The sequence below is a fragment of the Phoca vitulina genome, unplaced genomic scaffold (genome assembly GCF_004348235.1).
Source record: "Phoca vitulina isolate PV1807 unplaced genomic scaffold, GSC_HSeal_1.0 scaffold32, whole genome shotgun sequence".
Lineage (NCBI taxonomy): Eukaryota > Metazoa > Chordata > Mammalia > Carnivora > Phocidae > Phoca > Phoca vitulina.
This window is the reverse complement of record NW_022589735.1, coordinates 274,717-298,027: the sequence shown is the minus strand read 5'-3', so window position 1 is coordinate 298,027 and position 23,311 is coordinate 274,717. Positions and strand designations below refer to the sequence as shown.

Sequence of the window (23,311 nt, the reverse complement as noted above, 5' to 3'; positions counted from 1 at the left end):
AGCACAACAACCACTTCCGGCTACTACCGGAAGTGCTGAAGCTGAAACGGAGCTTGAGAGGTTCGGAGCCATCCTTCAGGCTTTGGAAGGTGCGGAAGTGATCGCATTTTCGCTGGTGCTACGGCTAACCTCTACAGCGCTCTGCACCCTTACTGGGGTGGGGTCCGACCTGCCTCGTTCTCAGGTCCTTTGGCTCCTGTCTCGGAAAGGCTGCCTCCAGTTACGCGATGCCCCCGTTCGGACTCCTGCACGTGAGGGCCTGGGTTTCAGTGTTCAGCCAGCTCCTGCGGCCGTCCGGTCTTGTGTGCATCAGGGAGGTCCATTTTCATAGCCAGGTGAGCCAGACTGAGTGGTCTGTTGGGGCAGGATATCAAGGTCTGAAAGCATGGACTCGCGGCCTGCAGTCCAGTAGTACAGTCGGGTTTTTTTTTGAGTAGTTTACCGGTACTGAACTAACCATTTTAGATGCTTTGTCATTTAATCTTCATAGCAATCTTGAGAGATTGGGATTATTTCCATTTTACAGCTGAGGAAAGAGCTGCAAGGTTAAATGACTTATCTACAGATACATAGTAAAGGAGTCTTTTTAATAGAAGTCCACAGTCACTTATGTGAACCTCTTGGGGTCAAACACATTCTTAAGCAAAGTATATGAATATCCCCATTAAGTGAGATGACTGAAGACCACAGGTAGACTGAGTTCACATTAGAGTTACCTCAAAATGAGCTCCCCCTCCCTGAAAATAAAGAAACCCCAAAACCACTTTTCAGTTTTTAGAGATTTTTGGATTTTGGAATTGCAGAGGAAGCACTGTGGACTTGAACTGCCATCCTTTGGAGGAGAGAATCCGCCAAAATATGGAACTACCACATCCTCTGTAGTTCTGGAAGGGCAGGCATACAGCCTGCTGCTAATAAACAAAATTACCAATTCATTTTTACTTTGGTATAGACCCTAGCAGATGCATTGTGCTATTATGAACAGCAGGGTTCAGATCTTTTGTTACTAATTTTTGTTACAGCATCCTACCAGTCTGATTTTTTAGTTCAATTTGGATATCCATTCCTGGTCACTCCACAAGCATGTTGTGTGTTTTGGGCTTGTTCTCTTCTGTCTTTAGGTTACTTTTTGCATGTCTCTAAGCCTAATGACCATTGCTTCCTTATTAAAAATTCATGTTCATGTTTTTGCTCTTTGAGTAGGAACTAAGAATTGGAGATCATACTAATTCCTACTCCTAGATGGTTGGTGGAAGTAGTGGTGGAGATTGTTCTGTGCCTTCATTGTTCTCCGGTGCTTAAGCTTTTCCAGACATTTAAAAACTCCAAATATGATAAAAACCTGATCTCATGTGTATTAAGTACATAGTGCAAATATGATGTATGTTTTGGAGGGAGGCCGAGATTGAAGTAGATAAAACAGTGTTCAGGTTGTCTTGCTCAGGGCCAGATGTCTTTGCAGGTCGGGCCATAGGGCCAGAGATGTCCCAGGTCTGGCCAGTTTTGTGGCTCACATCTCACATTCCTTTTTCTGCCAGGTTTCAGAGGCAGTGTTAACATCCCAACTGAAACCACATCAAGAGAAATCAAATTTTATTATCAAGACACCAAAGGTAATGCCCTTTACCCCACCCTGTCCTATTAGAGTGCCTTGGAGACTGCCCTCTGCTCTGCCCTCTGCTCTGCTTGTCTCTTCCTAATCCCTTTTAATGTCTTTTAAGACTAATTTTTAAAAAAAACTTCACTATTCTTGAGATACTGATAGGGCTCAGTCAACTGAGCTCAAAGAGATTTCAACTTCCGACTTTCGATTATAGATGTTGTTTAACTCTTTGTCTTAAATGGACTTGTTTTTTGTCTGTGTTTTCACCATGGCTGCTTTTGGTTTCTAGGGCACCAGAGATCTTAGTCCCCAGCAGATGGTTGTGAGGGAGAAAATTCTTGATATGGTTGTTGGCTGCTTTAAACGTCATGGAGCAAAGAGATTAGATACTCCGGCATTTGAGCTTAAGGTAAGAGGAGAAAAGAGAGTGCTGGAACTCCATTTCTTTATCTGCCTTCAGTTTCCCAAAGAAGTTTTAGCCTGTGTTCTGGAGTCCTCCTTTGAACTGTGGTGGTTTTTGTTTGATCCCTGCAGGAAATGCTCACTGAGAAGTATGGAGAGGACTCTGGGCTAATCTATGATCTGAAGGATCAAGGTGGAGAGCTATTGTCCCTGCGCTATGACCTTACTGTATCTTTCTGAGTGTTAGAGACTGACATCTCTTTCCAACCCAGAGGGCTTCCTTTGACAAAAGGGAACAACAGTGCCTCTGGGATCCCATAGGTCTGTTTGCAGCAGCCTTTACTTCCAGTTCCTCCCAGAAGGCAATTCTGCCAGCAGAGCCTGGCTTGGAGCACTGTCATTTAACTTTATTGTCTATCAGAAATACGGATTTCTGGCCCTTAGCCCCGGATATTAATTCTGTACCTGGAGTGGGGTTCAGCAATCTGCATTTTAAACAGGCACCTGGGGTCATGAAGAGGCAGGTGGTTCTCAACCTATACTTTAAGAAACATTGACATAGGGGCTCCTGGGTGGCTCAGTCGTTAAGCGTCTGCCTTCAGCTCAGGTCATGATCCCAGGGTCCTGGGATCGAGCCCACATCGGGCCCCCCGCTCGGCGGGAAGCCTGCTTCTCCCTCTCTCACTCCCCCTGCTTGTGTTCCCTCTCTCGCTGTGCCTCTCTCTGTCAAATAAATAAATAAAATCTTAAAAAAAAAAAAAAAAGAAACATTGACATAAAAAAAAGAAGAAAAGAAGTGAAAAGACATTGACATAGAAGTTGCAGGCAAATCCAGGTTCTGAAACTTGACTATTTTGAAATGGCTGAGAATTGATCTGAATGGGAAGGAATAGCCCATACTTGGAGTTCTTGGGTCATTTCTATCTCATTCAGTGGGCAGCAGGCCAGCTTATCCTGCTTTTTTACTGAACTTGCACTTTTGCTTGGTAGGATTCCTTCATTCCGTTATATATATTGAATGTCAAGCCTGCTAGGCATTGGGGACAGTGGGAAACAAGACAGAGAATGTTCTTGTTTTCATCCTAGTGGATGATATCCAGTTGGTAATGGCCCAGTTCTCCCAAATGTCTTTACACTGGGCCTAAGCTTTGGATGCAGTATGCTTTCTCCTTAACCTGTTTATGTGAGGTCCCTTTTGCTCGTTATCTGGCCATGAATAAAGTGAAGAAGATGAAACGCTACCAAGTTGGAAAGGTGTGGCGGCGAGAGAGCCCAACCATAGTCCAAGGCCGCTACAGGGAGTTCTGCCAGTGTGTAAGTGACCAGATGTGGGCAGCATGGTTTGATAGTTTGGGGAGCTACAACCTGGGAACTGGCTGCTCAGTGAAGATTTTTTTCCCCCTTTTTCTTTGCTGCAGGATTTTGACATTGCTGGTCAGTTTGACCCTATGATCCCTGATGCAGAGTGTTTGAAGATCATGTGTGAAATCCTAAGTGGGTTGCAGCTGGGGGACTTTCTCATTAAGGTGAGACCAGGACCGAGGACTGAGGGGAGAAGTCTGGATTTGGCCTGATGCTCTCCTAAAACATAGGTGACCCCAGCCTTTAAGCCTGTAGACCTGGGACTTTCTCAGTACAGCTGTTGTATTTCATCTATATCTATATAGTCATGCTATGAAATTTTTTTTCTGTCCTTTTTATGAGATAGGCTAATAGGGACTGCCATTGTTTTGAGGGAAAAAGCATTGACAAGGCACTTGGGTTATTTCCGCTGAGTTCACAGGTCAATGATCGGCGGATTTTGGATGGGTTGTTGGCTGTCTGTGGTGTTCCTGAAAGCAAGTTCCATGGCATCTGCTCCTCAATAGACAAACTAGACAAGGTAACTAAAAAGACATACTTCAGTAGACCCTATCAGGGTCTCTGCCCTGCCCTCAAATCTGTACCCCTAGAGAAAAATAAGGAGACAGTGACTAGAAGTGAGCTTTGTCTGGGGAAGGTAAGGAGATAGTCCAAAGCAAGACCTGAGCTTTGTTGTGCAGTGGGTTGACTGTGGCTGCATTTCCTAACCTGCCTCTGACTTTGTTGAGTGTAGTGTTAGCTACTCATGACATTTCCAGTTAGATGAAGAAGGATCTTGGAACTGGGCTAATGTTTGGGTGTTTGCACAGATATCTTGGAATGATGTGAGACATGAGATGGTGGCAAAGAAAGGCCTGGCTCCTGAAGTGGCTGATAGAATTGGTGACTATGTCCAATGTCATGGTAAGAACCAGAGTTTTCAGAGCTCTGTGATAGAACTGGAGTGAGGGGGATGTGTGTACAACTTCTACCTCTGAAACAGCTCCTTTCCAAAGATAAGCTAAGTGCCAGAACCTGGCCTGAATTTAATTTCCCTTTTACTTAGTGTAATAACAACTTTATGTCTTCAGATGGCAAAGGCAGAGGAGGAGAGTCTGGTCATAAGAGATCAGGATGGTTTTTTTTGGTTTGTTTGTTTTTGTTTTTTTTTTAACTAAGAAAATGAGGAGGAGGGGCACCTGGGTGGCTCAGTCGTTAAGCGTCTGCCTTCGGCTCAGGTCATGATCCCAGGGTCCTGGGATCGAGCCCCACATCAGGCTCCCTGCTCAGTGGGAAGCCTGCTTCTCCCTCTCCCACTCCCCCTGCTTGTGTTTCTGCTCTCGCTATCTCTCTCTCTGTCAAATAAATAAAAAATCTTAAAAAAAAAAAAAAAATGAGGATTAGCTGGAGCATATTAAGAATAAATTTGGGTAGGGGCGCCTGGATGGCTCAGTTGGTTAAGCGACTGCCTTCGGCTCAGGTCATGATCCTGGAGTCCCTGGATCGAGTCCCGCATCGGGCTCCCTGCTCGGCAGGGAGTCTGCTTCTCCCTCTGACCCTCCCCCCTCTCATGTGCTTGCTCTCTCTCATTCTCTCTCTCTCAAATAAATAAATAAATAATCTTAAAAAAAAAAAAAAAAAAAGAATAAATTTGGGTAAAACACATCTGGGTGAAAGCACAGACTTATTTCTCCCCATATGTCTCCCAGGTGGGGTGTCCTTGGTAGAGGAAATGTTCCAGGATTCTAGACTATCCCAGAACAAGCAGGCCCTAGAGGGCTTGGGGGACTTGAAGCTGCTATTTGAATACCTGACTTTATTTGGAATTGCTGAGAAGGTAAGCTAAGTTGGGAGTGTGGACTTTCTGCTGAACTTTGGGGTTTTCAGTGTCCTGAGTCTTTTTTGGGACTTAATATACTTGTTCCCACAGATCTCTTTTGACCTAAGCCTAGCTCGGGGACTGGACTACTATACTGGAGTGATCTATGAAGCGGTGCTACTACAGACCCCAGCTCAGGCAGAGGAGTCCTTCAATGTGGGCAGTGTGGCTGCTGGTGGACGCTATGATGGGTTGGTGGGCATGTTTGACCCCAAGGGCCACAAGGTGCCGTGTGTGGGGCTCAGTATTGGGGTGGAGCGAATCTTCGCCATTGTGGAACAGAGGTTGAAGGTAGGTCCTAGGTAGGAGTGGAGTGGGACTGGAGACTAAAAACTCATGTTTGTGGATATACAGTTGGACTGTTTTCCTGATGATTCTTTTTGTCTTTTTTTTTTAATTACTGATGCACAGGAAGTTTTTTATTAGTTTTACTTTCTTCTCTCTCTTTAATCAGACTTCTGGTCAGAAGATACGGACCACAGAGACCCAAGTGTTTGTGGCCACACCACAGAAGAACTTTCTTCATGAACGGTTGAAGCTAATTTCAGAGCTTTGGGATGCTGGGATCAAGGTATGGTAGAACTGATATCCAAGTCGTCTAGGTATGTTTGGCCATTCAGGTGGCCATTTCTACGTAAAGCCTAAGGTGGAACTCAAGACCTTTCTAGTCTTCACTAAAGTGTCTTCTGGTAGGAAGGCTAGCCCCTTATTTCTTTGGAAATGCTTGAGGACTGTGGTCACTTCTAAGCCCCTTATTCTGTCTTCACCCTTTTCAGGCAGAGCTGCTATATAAGAACAACCCTAAACTACTAACTCAACTGCACTACTGTGAGCACATGGGCATTCCACTGGTGGTCATTATTGGTGAGCAAGAACTGAAAGAAGGGGTAATCAAGCTTCGTTCAGTGGCCAGCAGGGAGGAGGTGAGTGGGGGAAATAGAAGGCACCAAATGTTTCTACCTTTCTTAGATTCTTTAAGAAATATGTATCTTATGGCTAAGGAAATGTCTCCACGGTTAATAGTGGTAGAGATGAATGAAGACCCACGCAGGCAACCTGTTAGCCAGTGAATATTAGGTAGGTGGGCAGAAGGACAGATGAAATCTTAATGGGTATTTTGAGACCAATCCAACAAAATAGACACAGATCAGGTGTTTGAAAATCCCTCTCTCTCTGTGTCTCTCTTTTTAAAGATTTTATTTTTTAAGTAATCTCTCCCACCCTGCTTGGGGCTTGAACTCACAATGCCAAGGTCAAGAGTCACATGCTCTACCACCTGAGCCAGGCAGGTGCCCCAGGTGTTTGAATCTCTAGTCTTGAGGGCATACATTCTCTAGTCCAGCTTGAAGCCCACATTTCTTCCTACTGGTTATATAAGTAGTGGGAGCAGATGCAGGGTAAAATGAATCTGGAAAAGCAGTGACTAAGAAGCTAGTATCACTCTCTAGTTTGTCACATGAGGGTTCTCTTATGTTACAGGTGACCATTAAACGAGAAAATCTTGTGGCTGAAATTCAGAAGACACTATCTGAGTCTTGATCCTTGCCTGCTTGCCATCTGCTGCTTTTTCTAGAGGATGTTTCTTCTAGGACTGAGTTCCTGATGGAATTCACAACTGCTGGCCAGGATCGGTGACAAGTTCCTTGGCCTCCTCCATCCTTTCTGGGTACAGAACTGTAGGAGGCCCTGAGGACTCCTGGGCTAGTGTGAGCAGCTATTCTGCATGGATGCAGATGGCTGGTATGTGAAAGAGACATGTTCTAACTGCAGAGACAGATGGCAGATTTGAAGTGCCATTGAATGCTGCCAAGAGGTGCGGAGATGGTTGCTTTGAGCAAGGCTCTAGGAAAGTTGCCTCAGGCTGAGACCATTGAGATCAGACAGATACTTGACCTTCCACTATGGCTTCTGAACCAGATTCTGGGAAATTTGTCCACAACCTGCCCTTGGCTTGTCCAGGGAGTTTTGGGAGACAGCAAGGAAGGGGCAAATGGCTGCTTTCTCCTTTGTTTGAGGACAAATATGCTATCCTAAGGGCATAGCAGTGCTCATTTGATGTGGCATCTCTCTAGTCCATCCACTGTTAATAGAGTGAGGCTGTCTGTTTAGTAATCTTGAATGTTGAATTTAATAGGTGACTGACAAAATGGTCTAATCTTTTGAGATTTTGGAGACCATTTCTTGTGCCAGAATTACTGCTTGACTATATTTCATGTTCTCCTATGGAGGTGGCTGTTCTAGAAGTGATTGGATAATATATTAAATAAAATATTATATATAGTTTGGGTGATTTGTTATCAGGAGAGATTGGTTTGCATAGGCCGTAGAAAACGCTGGAGTGTACACTGGAGAATTCTGAGAGCTAGGAGCAACCTCCCAAGGCTGATGCTTCTGTATTCAGTGAAGGGAGCAGTCACAGTTCCCCAGTGCTCCCCACTGCCCGCCCCCCCCTCAACTTGGAGACATAGTCATGTCTAAATCAACATATAGTGAGCCATCTGCCAGAGTTCTTCACCCTACAGTGTTGCTGATGACTGGCCTTTCCAAGTCCAATCATGTTGATTAAATTGTGCCCTATAGATTGAATGACTATAAAGTTCTTCACTGAAGAAAGATGAGTTAACTGAAGGGTGATAGCATTGCTTCAAAAATAAAGAGACTGTGCAAAAAAACGCTTTCTACGTATGCTGTGGGAAGGCTGCAACTTTTAAAAACACTGGTGTCGGGGCCATATCTTTAGTGCATACAGGTAATGGGGCAGCTAGAGGCTCCTGATAACCAATGCAGCCTCAATTTAGAAATTCTTGGCAAACGCACGCAAAATTGATTAGACTAGATCAGAGGGCACTGATTTGAACCGTTTCCTTGTTTGTAAAATAGACGAGTTGAACTAAATCAGCCCTTCGATGCTTGTTTAGGAAGCCAAGGCAAAAACCATTTGTAGGTGCCCTTACTTCCGTATTGCTTCACGGTCTCTATGCGCATGCGCCATTTCCTCGGGGCAGAGGAGGGGCCGACAAGCCTATTTTAGAAGCTCTCCAGTCCTTAGCTCGTTTAGAACGCGAGACTCTAAGCTTATTGGAGGGCGAGCTTGCTTTACGGCTCAGGGCCGCTTTTTACGTCATTTTCCGGCTTCCCATTCACTTCGCAGTGAAGATGGCGTCGGGCAGCGGGGTAGGTGTTGTGTGTGAGGAGGCTTTGATCGGGGGGCAGGGGGTGGCTTCTCAGCGCGGAATATCCTGCACCCGACTGGCTTCTCAACACGTCCTTGCGGTCCAGTTGCCTGGGTTCAAGAGCTTCCCTGTGGGGTCCTGGCGCAGGGTCTGTGGAATCCCGGAGGTCTTTCGGGTTGGGGTCCTGAGGCCACCTCAGCCTCCTGGTGCGGTCCGGAGAGTTTTCGCTCTCTACAGTCCGGGGGTCGCCTTGCCAGCGTGGACGCGGTTCCCTCCGTTTCTCTAGGGGTTGGATATGATTAGCCCGAATCTTGAGCGCTTTTCTCCCTACAGACAAAAAACTTGGACTTTCGCCGAAAGTGGGACAAAGATGAGTATGAGAAGCTCGCCGAGAAGAGGCTTACGGAAGAGAGAGAAAAGAAGGATGGTGGGTGCCTACTCCAACAAGGGTTATGGGTATCGTAGAGGCGAAGCCATAGCTGGAGAGCGGGTGGGGAGTTGAAATGCGATGTCCTCATACCCTGTGTATCCTCTGGCAGAGTGTTGCCTCCCTGGTTCTCGATTTCTTAATGTATAAAAATGAGAGCGAGGAAATGGACTGAAGCGGTTTTGAGGTGTTTTCTAGCTCCGTTTCCTCTGCTTTCTTGCCGTCCTTTTGCTTAGCTCATTTCCTACTTTTCTTAAGTACAAAGAAGAGAGTAGAATCCTTGGTAGAGAAATGGACTATTTTGCTGCTGTGCATTACTGCTATTGAAGATACTCTTTCCCTTAAAGTCACTTAAGGGGAAGAACATCATAATTGGCCCAATCAAGACCTTGCCTTATAGTCTGAGAAGAGCAAGGGTACTCACCAAGGAATGTGTGATTGTTTCAGCTGGTGGTTTAGTAGTACTGTTCTCTGTTTTGTATAGTGTCAGGGAGTGGTTCTCCTTTCCTAGATAGAGATTCCACTATACAAAAAGAACTTACTTTTTCATCTGTTTTCAGACATACGCATTCTTCTTTCACTTTACTTTCACACCACCTCGCACACAGTAATCCTTTTAGTTTTGATGTAATTTGTAAAGTAGTGCCAAGTATGTAACAGGTATTTCCTGAATGTTGGTCCCCTATTAAAAATTTTCCCCAGCCCTCTGAAGATTGCTTTTGTGTTATGCTTGGGGTATCTGTCCGAAAGTATTACTGAATATTCTTACTTTTATTTAATTTTTCTAATATTTTTTTTAAAAAGATTTTATTTGAGAGAGAGAGCACGAGCAGGGTGAGGGGCAGAGGGAGAAGCAGACTCCCCGCAAGCAGGGAGCCTCATGCGGGACTTGATCCCTGGGATTATGACCTGAGCTGAAGGCAGACGCTTAACCGACTGAACCACCCAGGCGCCCCTCCTTGCTTTTCTTTTAAAAGTTTGCTTTTTGTGAAAATTAGGAACTCCCTTCAATTCAGTTAATCAATAAATAAAAAACTTTGCTTTTAGACTTGTTGGTTTTAAAGTGTTAAAAACTCTAGAGAGTTTAGGGATTGCTTATCATTTTTCCTGTGTTGAGATTCTCCCCTAGCTGCTGCTAGAAGTGCTCATTGTGTCCCTTGGTTCAGGCTCAAGAAAGAAATGAGAGTAGACATCTGTATTTCGGGTTTCATGCATTTTTTTTTCCCTTTTTCCTTAAGAAACTGTAATATTAAAGGGACTTCTTTCTCTATTATATTTTAGGAAAACCAGTGCAGCCAGTCAAACGGGAGCTTCTCCGGCATAGAGACTATAAGGTGGACCTGGAATCCAAGCTTGGGAAGACAATTGTCATTACCAAGACCACGCCACAATCTGAGATGGGAGGGTGAGTGACTTTTCGTCTTTCTCAGGAGCCAGAAATAGGTCAAATAAACTGTCTCTGTTGGTTTTAGCAAGTGTTGAGGTTCCCTGGCCCCAGGAGAACAACCATGTTACCTATAATTCTACCTTTATATTTGTTTTTCTCTCCTCCCCACCCAAGGCCTCAACTAAACATAGTAGTGTCTCTAGGAGAGACCACTCTGTAGGCCTCTTCATATTAGTGCTGTCACTACTTCTTAATATCTTGGAAGAGGAAGAAATGAATGAAAGGACTACTAAGGACATTTCTAGGGGAGAGATTAGGTGGAGCTAGAATGGAGCCTAGGAGCTGTTGATGGTGAATAAAGGGAGTTGAGGTTCCAGACTGGTTGCAGAGTATGTTGTAGTTGTTATGGATTGCTTGATCGTACACCTTTCTCCTAGACCAAGACTATAACCCATGGGAAGAAGTGTCCTGCGAGAGCTCTAGTCTATTTCGCCCACCATTACTTCTTTGTTCACTTAGGTCTTCTAGCAGGAGGGCAAAAACAGCAGTGAGTGAGATGTCTCTGGTTTGCTTAGAAAACCCACAAACATCGTTTCTCTCTATATTAGTTATCTATTGTTGTGTAAATTAACAAATTCACCCAAAATTTAGTGGCATAAAACAGCAGATAGCTCACAATTTCTGTGGGTAAGTAATCTGGGAAAGACTTACTTAACCTCTGTGGTTCTGGCTTAGGGTTTCACAAAGCTTCATTGAAGATGTCTGCTGGGTCTGCATTCATCTGAGGCGTAAGTGGGCCTGATTGATTTGATTGAAAGCTCTTTCATGTGACAGTGCTTTGGAGGCCTCAGTTCTTTGCCTCATGGGCCTCTCTGTAGTGCTGCTCACAATAAAGCAAGTGGCTTCGGCTTCCCCAGAATAAGACATAGACAGACTAAGACCGAAGCCACCTTTTTTTTTTTTTTTTTTTTTTAAATGACCTAATCTTGGAAGTGCTATCGCATCACTTTTGAACTTTTCTTTTAAAATTTTATTTATTTATTTGAAAGAGAGAGCATGAGCAGGCAGAGGGGCAAGAGGGAAGCAGACTCCCCGCTGAGCAGGGAGCCTAACGTAGGGCTCAATCCCAGGACCCTGAAATCATGACCTGAGCCGAAGGCAAATGATTAACTGACTGAGCCACCAGGCACCCTGAAATATTCTTTTGGTCACAGACCAACCCTAGTATGAATTGGGAGGGGACTGCCCAAGGTACAAATACCAGGAATTTCGGGATCATTGTGGGGCCATCTTGGAGGCTGGTTACCATACTCTTCCAAGAGGTAATGCTTTATGAAAATGAGAAGTACCTTCTTCTTGTAAAAAGAAAATTTACCTAAAAATATGAGTTTATTGGTTGAAAACATTACCTTACAGCTAGATTTGACACAAGTGCTGTTTCTTCTGTTTGCTAGGTATTATTGCAATGTCTGTGACTGTGTGGTGAAGGACTCTATCAACTTCCTGGATCACATTAATGGAAAGAAACGTAAGGCTTGGAGGTAGTTTGTGACTAGGGCTGGGACTGGGTTTTGAAGGTGGGGTAGGGGAAAGAGTGGTTTCAGTTGGATTTTTTTTTAATGCCTGAGAATTTCTCCAGTAGTTTCAGTACAGGGCATGCTTTACTTCATTATCTAATGTTTCTGGAGGCCCTTTACTTCATTATCTAATGTTTCTGGAGGCCCTGAAATGAGACACTGTTCTAGGCTCTCAACAAGCCCAGACTGTGGTCTTCTCCAAGGCCTAGCTGTCGTGACTGGTGTGCATTTGCTCAGTAAGGGCAGTTGAAAGCCACTTGCATCTTGCTGTCTGTAGCTGCTTCTTCTGGGAATAAGTAAAGCCAAGGGAGTTTCTTTTTCCAGTCATAATTATTTTTCCTGTGTATTTTATGAAAAGGTTTTTTTTTTTTTAATAAATAAAATAAAAAAGACTTTTTGAGGGCCTGAGGATATTGTAATGCCATCACCGTTTTCACTGTTGATCCCACCCAGATCAGCGAAATCTGGGCATGTCTATGCGTGTGGAGCGTTCCACCTTGGATCAGGTGAAGAAACGTTTTGAAGTCAACAAGAAGAAGATGGAAGAGAAACAGAAAGATTATGATTTTGAGGAAAGAATGAAAGAGCTCAGAGAAGAGGTAAGGCTCTGGTATCTTTCCATCTTTTGTCCCCCAGCTTTGAATTTTATGTTACGAATCATGAGGAGGCTCTCTTCTTCATTCCACTCCCACCCCCAGAGGATAGTTGTATCCTGAATTTCACTATACTGGGGGAAACATTTATTGCCTTTGTTTGGGACTCTTGTGATCTGAAGGATATGGCTGTAAACCTATCCTTTTTTTTCCTGGACTGTCTGGGCCTACTTATTTTTTTTTTACTACAGGAGGGATTAAATACACCTAGTCCCCAAGAGGCACATGGAACCAGGCTGACAGGGTCAGAATTCTGTTTCCTTCACTTACTGGCTATTACTTTTGGGCAAGTTATATAACCTCTCCATGCCTCAGTTTTCCCGTTAGAGAGAGATCTTAGTTTATAATCTACATAAAGCATTTAGATCAATTACTGGCATGTACTGTGTGCCCCAGGATAATAGTTGCTGTTATGTGGTTTTGCTTCCATAACCTTTTTAAGAACTAGAGATGAATTGGAACGTAGGACTGAGAAGTGCTCTTCACAGGCTAAAACTGCTCTTTGTTGTTCTTTAAATCTTTACTGTGGCTTTTCCTCTGCTCTTGAAATTTTACTTGTCTTTAACTATTTTCTCCTCAAGATAGAAAGGAATCTTGATACTCACTTGTCTCTTTCAACGTTTGGCTCAGGAGTCTGAACTGATTCTGGGTGATTTCCCCCCTAGGAGGAAAAGGCCAAAGCCTACAAGAAAGAGAAACAGAAGGAGAAGAAAAGGAGGGCTGAGGAGGACTTGACATTTGAGGAGGATGATGAGATGGCAGCTGTGATGGGCTTCTCTGGCTTTGGTTCCACCAAGAAGAGTTACTGAGGCTTTCTGTGCTTGGCTCTTTGCTAACTTTGTGTGTGTGTGTGGGGGGTCATTTTTGGGGGGATACTTGGGAAAGTCCTTAGGAGCCGCAGTGGGGAGGGCTCGAGGGTGGGTGTCTGTGGTTTCCCTCTACTTTGGGAGAGAGCACAGGATGCAGAGGTAATGCTGTGGCATATTCCTTTAGCCTCAGTATATCACTGGAGTCACAGGACCTCTGCCTGAGTTCCCAATAAAGAAAAACCTCTTCTGAGGCTGCTTTCCCAAAACTCCCCCTGTATCTTTCCCTCTTCATCTGTCCAATTTCTTCTCTGAGCATCCTACATTTATCCTGTGTTTTCCCTTTGTTTTAATTTTGACTCTTGCTTAGCCTGCAGCAGAAGGGTTCTCTGGGTCCCCAGTGTCCAGTTGATAGCACTCTTCCCCTCCCCCCCAACCTCCCTGTGATTCTCTACCACCTGCGCATGCATGTGTATTTCTGCCTGGGTCAGTGGTATGTGCGGGTGTGTGTGCATGAATTTGTCACATAGAGGGAGCCTGAGCTAGAACCTCAGAGCATTGCTGCCTTGGGGCCTGATGTTCTTGGCTCTCTCAGTGCATGTAACAGGAAATTAAATGGGATGAGTGTTTGGTGTGGTTTTTGTCTGGTGAGTTTTTTAACCTTTGTTTTTCATATGTAGACTGTTCAGCTTTTCCTGTTTGTTTCATTTTATTGAGGATTACTCTTTTTCTTTTTTTCTTCCTTGTGAGCAGGCTCTTGGAAGAACCTGTTTGATGCAAAAAAGAAAAAGGAAAAAAAAAAAACTTCATATGGGAGCCCTTGGGTCTCAGAGACTGTTCAACATGTATAATAAATGGCATTGACTGGGCCTATTCACATTTGGTGGGAACATTCCATATTCTTCCCTGTGTATTGTTTTTGTTCTTCCTACACTGAGTATTTACATATAGAGCTTCTTCTTTCTTCTCCCTTCATTTGAGCCCTGTCACTTTTTTTTTTCTAGGTTCCTTCAGCACGAGTTGTAATTTCCTCTGATGGGATGTGTGTCCGAAGGAGTCTGAACCCAACTTTTCCTATAATTTTAGCCTCCTTTGGTCTGTTTTTGGAACAGAGTTTAGGGTTGAACTTAGTGTTTTCCTTACTATCTGCAGTTAGACTAGGCACAGGGTTACTAAGTTTTGGCACTGTTGACATTTTAGGCTGGTTAGTTCTTTGTTGTGGAGGCTCTCTTGTGCATTTCAGGATGTTTAGCAGTACCGCTAGCCTCTACTCACTAGATGCTGGTAGCACCTCCTCTCCGAGTTTGACAGATAAGGATGTGTTCCCAGGAGTTGGCGAAATCCCTCCCCGCAGTCCCATTAAGAAGCATTGATAAGCTGCCTTCCCTATATTGGTCTAACTTGAGAACTGGATGGCACAGACTGCTTAACTAAAGAAAAAGCTTTGATATTCCCTGGATTGGGTACGTGCCAGATCCCAGGGATACAGAGGAAAAAAATCTGTCTCTTGAACAAACCAATAATAGTTACACAAACTCCCAACTAGGTGAATTCTATAATAACCTTTGGTGGTTCTGTATCCTGAAAAGTGGGCTCTGTGTGAGTTAATAAGGCTGCCACCATATGGCTTATTTACATTCTCTGCCTCATTTAGCCCCTTGAAGCATCTGAACCACCTGTGGGTCCCTTAAAGTAGTATACTCTTTCCTTTGGACTTTTGTACATAACTCCCTTGCTGCCAGGCATAACTTTTGCCTAATTTATTTCTGATGCTCAGTCTTGCCATTGGGATCACTGTGAATGTGTCTGTCTACTGGCTCAGAGTTTCACATACAGTATTTGTTGGCCAATTGCAGGCAGATTAGTGGGTTATTTCCTTGACAGGATTATGTGCTCTACAGGTCCTTCCAGTAACGCTCTACTCTAGTAGCCTGGGCCCTTTTGCTCCTCATTTCAAGGCAGGCTGGAGAAAGTGTCAGCTGAGTTCCTTCCATTTTTTAGTACTCTTCAGGAAACCACCTAATTCAGCTTCTCTTCAAATGATTTCCCATTCTCTTTGGTACAGTGGAATCTTACCTTTGGTCACCTATAATAAAGAGCAATTCTGAATTTTAGGTTTTCTTATCTAAATTCTCTTGGGACTGGCAAGTGGTTTGGGTCTCTAAGGGGTAGGTCTAGGTCATGGGTATGTGAAGGGACTCAAGCTGGTGACTTGGAAAGGGGGAAGAATGAGATGGGGTGGAAATTTAGGACCCCAGAGCAATCCCAGATAACTCAGAAATCTCTGAAAGAGAAATTTCTTTGATGTTTGTGGTCTTTCTAAAATCCATGGAAATTTTGCATGTGGGTTGAGGAATATGCCTGTGACTGGCCTACATGTGTTCATTTATTCAGTGATTGCTGAGATGCTGAACATGTTCTAGGCCCTGATATTCTTTTTTGGGGTAAGGCATCAGGGTTCCAGCTCTCATGGAATTTACATTCTGGTGGAATTGCCTTTAAAGTACCTGGGGAACAAAAGATCGGATGGCTTCAGATGATTCTGTGGCTTCAGGCACCTCCAGGGACTCTTTTATCTCTCTCATAACCCCCTCCAAAAATTTAAATGTGAAGATTCTTTAATCCAGCAATTCTACTCTAAAAACATACCTGTGTATGTGTACATATACTTACAAGGATGTTTACTGCAGCTTTGTTTATATAACAGTGAAACATTTAAAATAAAACTGGTACATTTATTCTTGAATATAATGCAACCATTATTATATATGTGAAGTAGATCTGTGTACTAACAAGAAAGATCACCAAGACATACTGTTAAGTAAAAAAAAGCACAAAAATAATACCAGACAAACATTTCCACACCCCTCCCAACCTCCTTCATAAAACTGTATTGTACATACAGTGAAATATATAGATTGAGAAAAAGGACTGAAAAACACACTGAAATTATAACTGGTTAACTGGAAGGAATTATGGGAAGAAAAAGGTTAGCTGTTAAACTGTACATGAAAGGATAACCACGTGGGGTTATTTATTTATTTTTGGTGGTTTTTAAAAACATTTTACTTTTGGAGCCGAAACCCAGGAATGAATATATGTGGGGGTTAAAATAATGTTTAAAATAGTAATAGAAGTAATACCATGGAACACCTATTATGACACACCAGAGAGGAGCTGTGCGGTTTATCTGGTTTAGCTTCAAAGTTCCAAGGTAAGGCCTGGAATATAGCTTGCACCTTGTAAAGATTCCACTCTTCTGACTCAGGCACTGTGAAAATCGATTTGATCACAGAGTGACTCCCTGTGGTTGTCCGACGAGTGTAGACGCTGGAGGTGGGTGTCCAGAGACTTGTGGACCAGATGACTGCTGTGTGGGAATAGAGAATAAGCTTGGAAGGCAACTGCTTGGGAGAGCTTGCTAGGGGGTAAACAAGATGTGAGTCCTCACAGCAGTATGTCCTCAGATGATCACTCTGAGTGTCTGGATAGGGCAGTTTTTTAGATGCTAGAGTGTACTGGATCATTCCTGTTCTTGTTAACTCACTGTATCACACGTCTTTCTCGCCATTCAAGATAGTATAATCTAGAGGATGTGGCCAGATTGGCCCTAGCTGAGCGGTTCCTTCAAGGAAGGCATTTTCTAACCACTGGAGTGCTTCAGGACCTTCTAGCCCTTTTGCCACTGTGCTGGCTCTCTTCATTTTCCCAATAATCAGCCTTGGAGAGAGTGTTTAAGACTCCTCCTCTGTCCAGAGCACCAGAGCGACTGGGTTTCCAGTGGATGTTCAGCTCCCTTTACACCAGGAATCAGGCTTCTTGGGGAAATGGTTGATGCTAGGACTGGGGAAGGAAATAAAGAGGTGAACCTGGAGCATCTTGTAGTGCCAGAAAGTAAGGAAGTGCGAACAAACAAAAAACAACCCAAAGCAAATAAATGAAAAACTTTTAAAATTACTTTTGGTGTTTAGTAATGTTTGTCCTTTTGTTCCACTGGTTATGGTTACACTTGTACCTTTTCTCGTGTCCTCAAATTTCTTTTCCTCATTCAGAATCTGTATTTTCATTTGTCAGCCATATCTTGACTCTCCTATTATATAGCCACAATTATTTTACTCTGTTTTCTCTCCTCCCATTTTTTTTAGTCGTTTTTAGGAAACAATTTGCATACTATTTTTTCCACTCTTATCACCACCTTTATTTTAAAGAACTACAACTTAATATAGTTAATGCTCCCCATCATAAGGTTTTCTGAATTTCCCCCCAGTTAGTCTTTATTTGGATGAAATTCATTCTTTAGTAAATTCTTCAAGAGAGGTTCCTGAATACTGTATTCTTGAGTTCTTGCATATTTAAAACTGATTTTTATAGCTTTGGTATTTGAAGGACAGGTGGATATAAAATCTTGGTTCACAGTTCTTTTCCTTGAGTTTTTAAAAACTTTGCTGCCTTTCTTTGTATGTTGTGAAAATACCAACCTGATTCTTTAATTCCTAAATGATTTCATCTTTTTGCCTGAGGCCTGGATGGTTTTTTTCTTTCAAATCTAATTGATTTTTTTTTTTAAGATTTTATTTATTTATCTGACAGAGCACAAGCCCAGGGAGAGGCAGGCAGAGGGAGAAGCAGGCTCCCCACTGAGCAGGGAGCCTGATGTGGGACTCGATCCTGGGACTCTGGGATCAGTTAATGATCGGTTAAGTCGGCAGGCGCTTAACCGACTGATTCACCCAGGCGCACTCTAATTGATTTTCTAAGATAAATCTCACAGTTGACCATTCCATATCAATTTTCCCTAAGTTCATGAAAGACCCTTTTGATGTGTAGATTCACATTTTATTTCAAGGAAGTTTTCTTGTATTATAATTTTGAATATTACATCTGTTCCATTATTTTGCTTTTTTTCTTTAGGGACTATATATAATATATTTTGGATTTTTTTTTTTGCCTCTGTAGCACTTTGTCTCTGATCCTTCTTATTGCTTTCTTGATTTTGTTTTTATTTCTTGACTTTTAATTCCTTTCTTTAATATCACTTATTATATTTTAAGTAAAGTCTTTCCCTTGGACATCTTATAAATTAGTCTTTTGAAAAAAAGATGATTTGTCTTTTTCTTCAGTTCCTGATTTTGACTAACTCTTGTCTTATATCTTTTTTGTTCACTTTTGTTCTTGGGGTTTTTTTTTTTTGATAATATTTTTTCATAACACCAAATGACTGTTTAAGGCTATTCAATTGGGGTTGGAGTGTTGTGTTTGTTTCATAGTTAGGTTTTTTTTTTTTTTCCTAAAACAATGCTGATTTATTTAGTATGCCCTTGAAATCAGTTTTTAAATATATTCTCATTTTTTGTTGACTTTTTATAATATAATGCCTGCCATTTTCTATTCATTTTGAAATGCCTTTATTTTCCAGTTTCAGCAATTGCAAGTGAGGCAGGCAGTGTTTCATCAAGAATACGCTCTTCTGCTGGCAGTATGAAGTGAAATAGAAGGCACTTTTTTGGGGGGTGGAGCCCAGGCTGGCATTATTCTATGGGAAACTGAAGGCCATCTTATTTTTTTCCTTGAAAAAATTTTTAATTGTGGTGAAATACACAGATCATAAAATTTACCATTTTAGCCATTTTTAAGTACAGTCAGTGGTATTTACATTCACATTGTTATGCAACCATCACAACCACCTATCTCCAGAACTTCTTTCATCTTGTAAAATTGAAACTCTGTCCATTAAACACTCCAATGCTCGCTCCCAGCCTCTGACAACCATCATTGTTATTATTGGTACATCAATCATCAATGAATTTGACTACTCTAGGTACCTTATATAAGTGGAATCACAGTATTTGTCTTTTTGTGACTGGCTTATTTATTTCACGTTGCATAATGTGCTCAAGGTTCATGTATGCTGTAGCATGTGATAGGATTTCCTTTTTAAGGCTGAATAATATTCTATTATATATGTTATATATATATAATTATACCACATTTTGTTTATCCATTCATTCACTGATGGACACTTGGATTGCTTCCATCTCTTGGCTATGGTGAATTCTATTATGAAGATGGCTGCACAGATATCTCATCAAGATCCTGCTTTAACCCCACTTGCCCGTTAGTGTAGAGGTTAAGGGTCTGGGCTCTAGAGGCAGAGTACACGGGTTCAAGCCCTGGTTCTAGAACCTCTATACTCTGTAACCTCAGCCAAATAACCCTACCTCTGTTACACTGCTTTTTGATTTCTAAAACATTGACATTCATAGTACCTACTTTGTATAGTTCTTGTGAAAATTCATTGGATTGGGGTGACTGGCTGTTCAGTTGATAGAGCATATGACTCTTGATCTCAGGGTTGTGAGTTTGGGCCCATGTTGGGTGTATAGATTAGTTAAAATCTTAAAAAAAAATTCCATGATTAATACCAGTAATATGCTTAGAACAATAACTGGCTTATAATTAGTGAATTGTTATTACTGGTACATCAGATAACTTAGGCAAGAGAGTTATTTTACCATCAGCACATCACTAAGTCACTAAAAGTCACTGACATCAAGCTAGAATCAAGTACAACTATGAGGTAATAAAGAGGGCAAGATCCTGCTTTCAATTCTTTTGGATATATACTCAGAACTGGGATTGCTGAATCACATACTCATTCCATTTTTAGTTGTTTGAGGAAACTTCATGCTGTTTTCCATAGCAGAGCACTATTTTACATTCCTACCAACAGTGCAGAAGAATTCCAGTTTCTCCATATCCTTGCCAACACTTGTTATTTTGTTTCTGTTTTTTTGTTTATATGGTAGTCATCTTAATGGGAATGACGTGATTCCTCTCTATTCTTGCATGTTTATTTTTCTGTTATTATTGTCTGCATCCATAAAATGTTGGTATTTTATTGGGATCATATTAACTAATCTATTAATTTGGAGACAACTGACATCTTTATGATATTAAGCCAAAGGGAAGTTTTCCACTTGTTCACAAGTCCATGTTTGTGCTTTTTAGAAGTGCATTAAATTTTTCCACACATGAGATTTTGTACATTTAACAAGTTTGCTTTTAAGAATTTATCTTGTTTTGTTTATAGATAGGTTATTCTATTCCTTAACACTTTCTGACTTGTTATTACTCATATATATGAAGATTGTTGATTTTTATGTGTAAATTTTATATGCTGACACCTTACTAAATTGTTTTATACTTCTTTTCCAGTTTATATACCTCTGTTTGTTTTCCTTTCTCTGACTGCATTGGATAATTCCCCCAATGTAATGTTAAAAAGTAGTAAAAATAGAAAGCATCCTTGCCTTGTTCCTGACCTTTATTGGAATTCTTCCATTGTTTCCCCATTAAGTAAGATGTGTCCCTAACATGATTATGTATGTGTGTATATATAATATATATATGATATAAGATGATAAAATATGTATGCACGCATGATCAGATTAGAGATACAGCCACCAATTCCCATTTTAACTATTTTTTTTAAAGATTTTATTTATTATTATTTATTTATCTGACCAAGATAGACACAGCGAGAGAGGGAACACAAGCAGGGGGAGTGGGAGAGGGAGAAACAGGCTTCCTGCAGAGCAGGGAGCCCAATGCGGGGCTTGATCCCAGGACCCTGAGACCATGACCTGAGCCAAAGGCAGACGCTTAATGACTGAGCCACCCAGGCGCCCCCCATTTTAACTATTTTTTAAAAATCTGGAATGTGTGTTGAATGTTATTGAAGGGTCTTTTAGCACCTAGGGAAAGATGACTTTTCTTCTTAGATCCACTGATTTGGTAAATTATACTATTGTAATTCCTAATATTTCATTCTGCATATCTGGGATAAATACCACTTAGTTGTGATGTTATTTATATAAAGTGTTGTTGGATTTTGTTTGCTAATATTTTATTTAATTTTTTTTGCCTCAATAAGACAGTTGTAGGTTTAGAGAAAAATTCCACAGAAAATATAGAGAGGACCTATGTGCCTTCTCTCTCCCTTTCCACCTTTCTATTATTAACATCTTGCATTAGTGTGGTAGATTTATTAAAATTGATGAACTAATATTGATACATTAATATTAACTAAAGTCCATAGTTTATTTTAGTGTTTACTCTTTGTGGTTTGTATTTCTGTGGGTTTTGACAAATGCATAATTTCATCTTTCCACCATTAGAGTATCATATAGAATAGTTTCACTGCCCTGAAAAATGCCCTGTGCTCCGCCTATTAATCCCACCTCCCTCATCAAACTTCTGGTAACCACTGATCTTTTCACTCTCTCCATAGTTTTGCCTTTTCCAGTGATATATAATTGGAATCGTAGAGTATATAGCCTTTTCAACTGGCTTCTTTGACTTAGCAATATGCATTTAAGATTCCTTCATATTTTTTCATAGCTTAATAGCTCATTTTTTTAATCATTCAATAATACAAGCATACTTTTTTTCCTAAGATTTTATTTATCTGATGAAGAGATAGAGCCGGAGAGCACAAGCCGGGATACGGGGCAGGGGATGGCAGAGGGAGAGGGAGAAGTAGGCTCCTCATTTAGCAGGGAGCCTGATGTGGGGCTAGATCCCAGGCCCCTGGGATCATGACCTGAGCTGAAGGCAGATGCTTAACCGACTGAGCCACTCAGGTGCCCCCAGGCATACTTTGTTTTATTGTACTTTACTTTATTGCACTTCACAGATAATTTTTTTTTTCCCCTAACAAATTGAAGGATTGTGGCAAACCTGTGTTGGCACCATTTACCCAACAGCATTTGCTCCCTTTGTTTCTGTGTAATATTTTGGTAATTCTCACAATATTTCAAATTTTCATTATTATTATATTCGTTATGGTGATCTGTGATCAGTGATCTTTGATGTTACTATTGTAACTTGGGGACACCATGAATTGTGCCAGTATAAGAGTAAACCAGGAGTGCCTGGGTGGCTCAGTTGGTTAAGTGTCCAACTCTTGATCTCAGCTCAGGTCTTGATCTCAGGGTCATGAATTCAAGCCCCATATTGGGCTCCATGCTGGGCATGGGACCTACTTAAAGAAAAAAATATATATATATATATATAAATAATATAAATAATATAATAAATATATTATTATACATTTATTTATATTAAAATATTATATATATATAAATACACACATTATTTATAAGACAGTGGACTTAATCAGTAAATGTTGTGTGTGTTCTTAACTACTCCACTGACTGGCTGTTCCCCATCTCACTCCCTCTCCTTGGGGCTCCCTATTACCTGAGACAAAACAATATTGAGATTAATAATTAATAACCCTACAATGGCCTCTAAGTGTTCAAGTAACAAAAAAGGTAAAGCTAGAAATGACTAAGCTTAGCTAGGAAGGCATGTTGATAATCAAGATAGGTTGAAAGCTAGGCCTCTTGCACCAAACAACCAAGTTGTGTGTGAATGCAAAGGAAGAGTTCTTGAAGGAAATTGAAAGTTCTGTTCCAGGCTGGTCCGAAGGTTATCTCAATTGATTTGTTCACAGTCAGTTACAGAACATTCTATTCCAGTGAACGCATGAATGATAAGAAAGTGAAACAGCCTTGTTGATACTGAGAAAGTTTTAGTGTTCTAGATAGAAGATCAAAGCAGCTACAACGTTCCCTTAAGCCAAAACCTAACCCAGAGGAAGGCCCAAACTTTCTTCAGTTCTGTGAAGGCTGAGAGAGGTGAGGAAGCTGCAGAAGAAAACTTTGAACCTAGCAGAAGTTGGTTTATGAGGTTTAAGGAAAGAAGCCATCTTCATGACATAAAGGTGCAAGTAGACATGAATGGACATTTTTCCACAGAAGACATACAGATGGCCAACAGACATGTGAAAAGATGCTCAACATCACTCATCATCAGGGAAATACAAATCAAAACTACAATGAGATATCACCTCACACCTGTCAGAATGGCTAAAATCAACAACACAAGAAACAACAGGTGTTGGCAAGGATGTGGAGAAAGGGGAACACTCGTTGGTGGGAATGCAAACTGGTGCAGCCACTCTGGAAAACAGTATGGAGGTTCCTCAAAAAGTTAAAAA

The 23,311-nt window shown here is 41.6% G+C and overlaps 2 protein-coding genes across 2 annotated transcripts; both read left to right on the top strand.

Moving 5' to 3' along the window:
* Window positions 1–18: 18 nt before the first annotated feature.
* On the top strand, window positions 19–8,813 carry HARS2 (histidyl-tRNA synthetase 2, mitochondrial). The gene is made up of 14 exons (XM_032425191.1): window positions 19–335; window positions 1,539–1,613; window positions 1,893–2,012; window positions 2,138–2,233; window positions 3,194–3,319; window positions 3,424–3,531; window positions 3,789–3,887; window positions 4,177–4,270; window positions 5,056–5,183; window positions 5,277–5,516; window positions 5,680–5,796; window positions 6,002–6,148; window positions 6,705–6,891; window positions 8,732–8,813. The coding sequence occupies exons 1-13, from the start codon at window positions 228–230 to the stop codon at window positions 6,762–6,764; spliced, it is 1,518 nt and encodes a 505-aa protein (XP_032281082.1). The 5' UTR covers window positions 19–227; the 3' UTR covers window positions 6,765–6,891; window positions 8,732–8,813.
* On the top strand, window positions 6,898–17,169 carry ZMAT2 (zinc finger matrin-type 2). Its single transcript, XM_032425192.1, has 6 exons — window positions 6,898–8,399; window positions 8,732–8,825; window positions 10,107–10,230; window positions 11,667–11,740; window positions 12,243–12,388; window positions 13,108–17,169. Exons 1-6 carry the CDS (start codon window positions 8,382–8,384, stop codon window positions 13,249–13,251), a joined length of 600 nt encoding a protein of 199 aa, XP_032281083.1. The 5' UTR covers window positions 6,898–8,381; the 3' UTR covers window positions 13,252–17,169.
* The last annotated feature ends 6,142 nt before the right edge of the window (window positions 17,170–23,311 follow it).

Bases quoted from the DNA above. Each gene is read 5' to 3' on its own strand.
- HARS2 (XM_032425191.1), top strand. From the start codon at position 228: ATGCCCCCGTTCGGACTCCTGCACGTGAGGGCCTGGGTTTCAGTGTTC. The intron at 2,013-2,137 runs GTAAGAGGAGAA...TGATCCCTGCAG, and splicing joins CTCCGGCATTTGAGCTTAAG to GAAATGCTCACTGAGAAGTA. The intron at 2,234-3,193 runs GTATCTTTCTGA...TGTTTATGTGAG, and splicing joins CCCTGCGCTATGACCTTACT to GTCCCTTTTGCTCGTTATCT.
- ZMAT2 (XM_032425192.1), top strand. The intron at 8,826-10,106 runs GTGGGTGCCTAC...ATTATATTTTAG, and splicing joins AGAGAGAGAAAAGAAGGATG to GAAAACCAGTGCAGCCAGTC. The intron at 11,741-12,242 runs GTAAGGCTTGGA...GATCCCACCCAG, and splicing joins TCACATTAATGGAAAGAAAC to ATCAGCGAAATCTGGGCATG.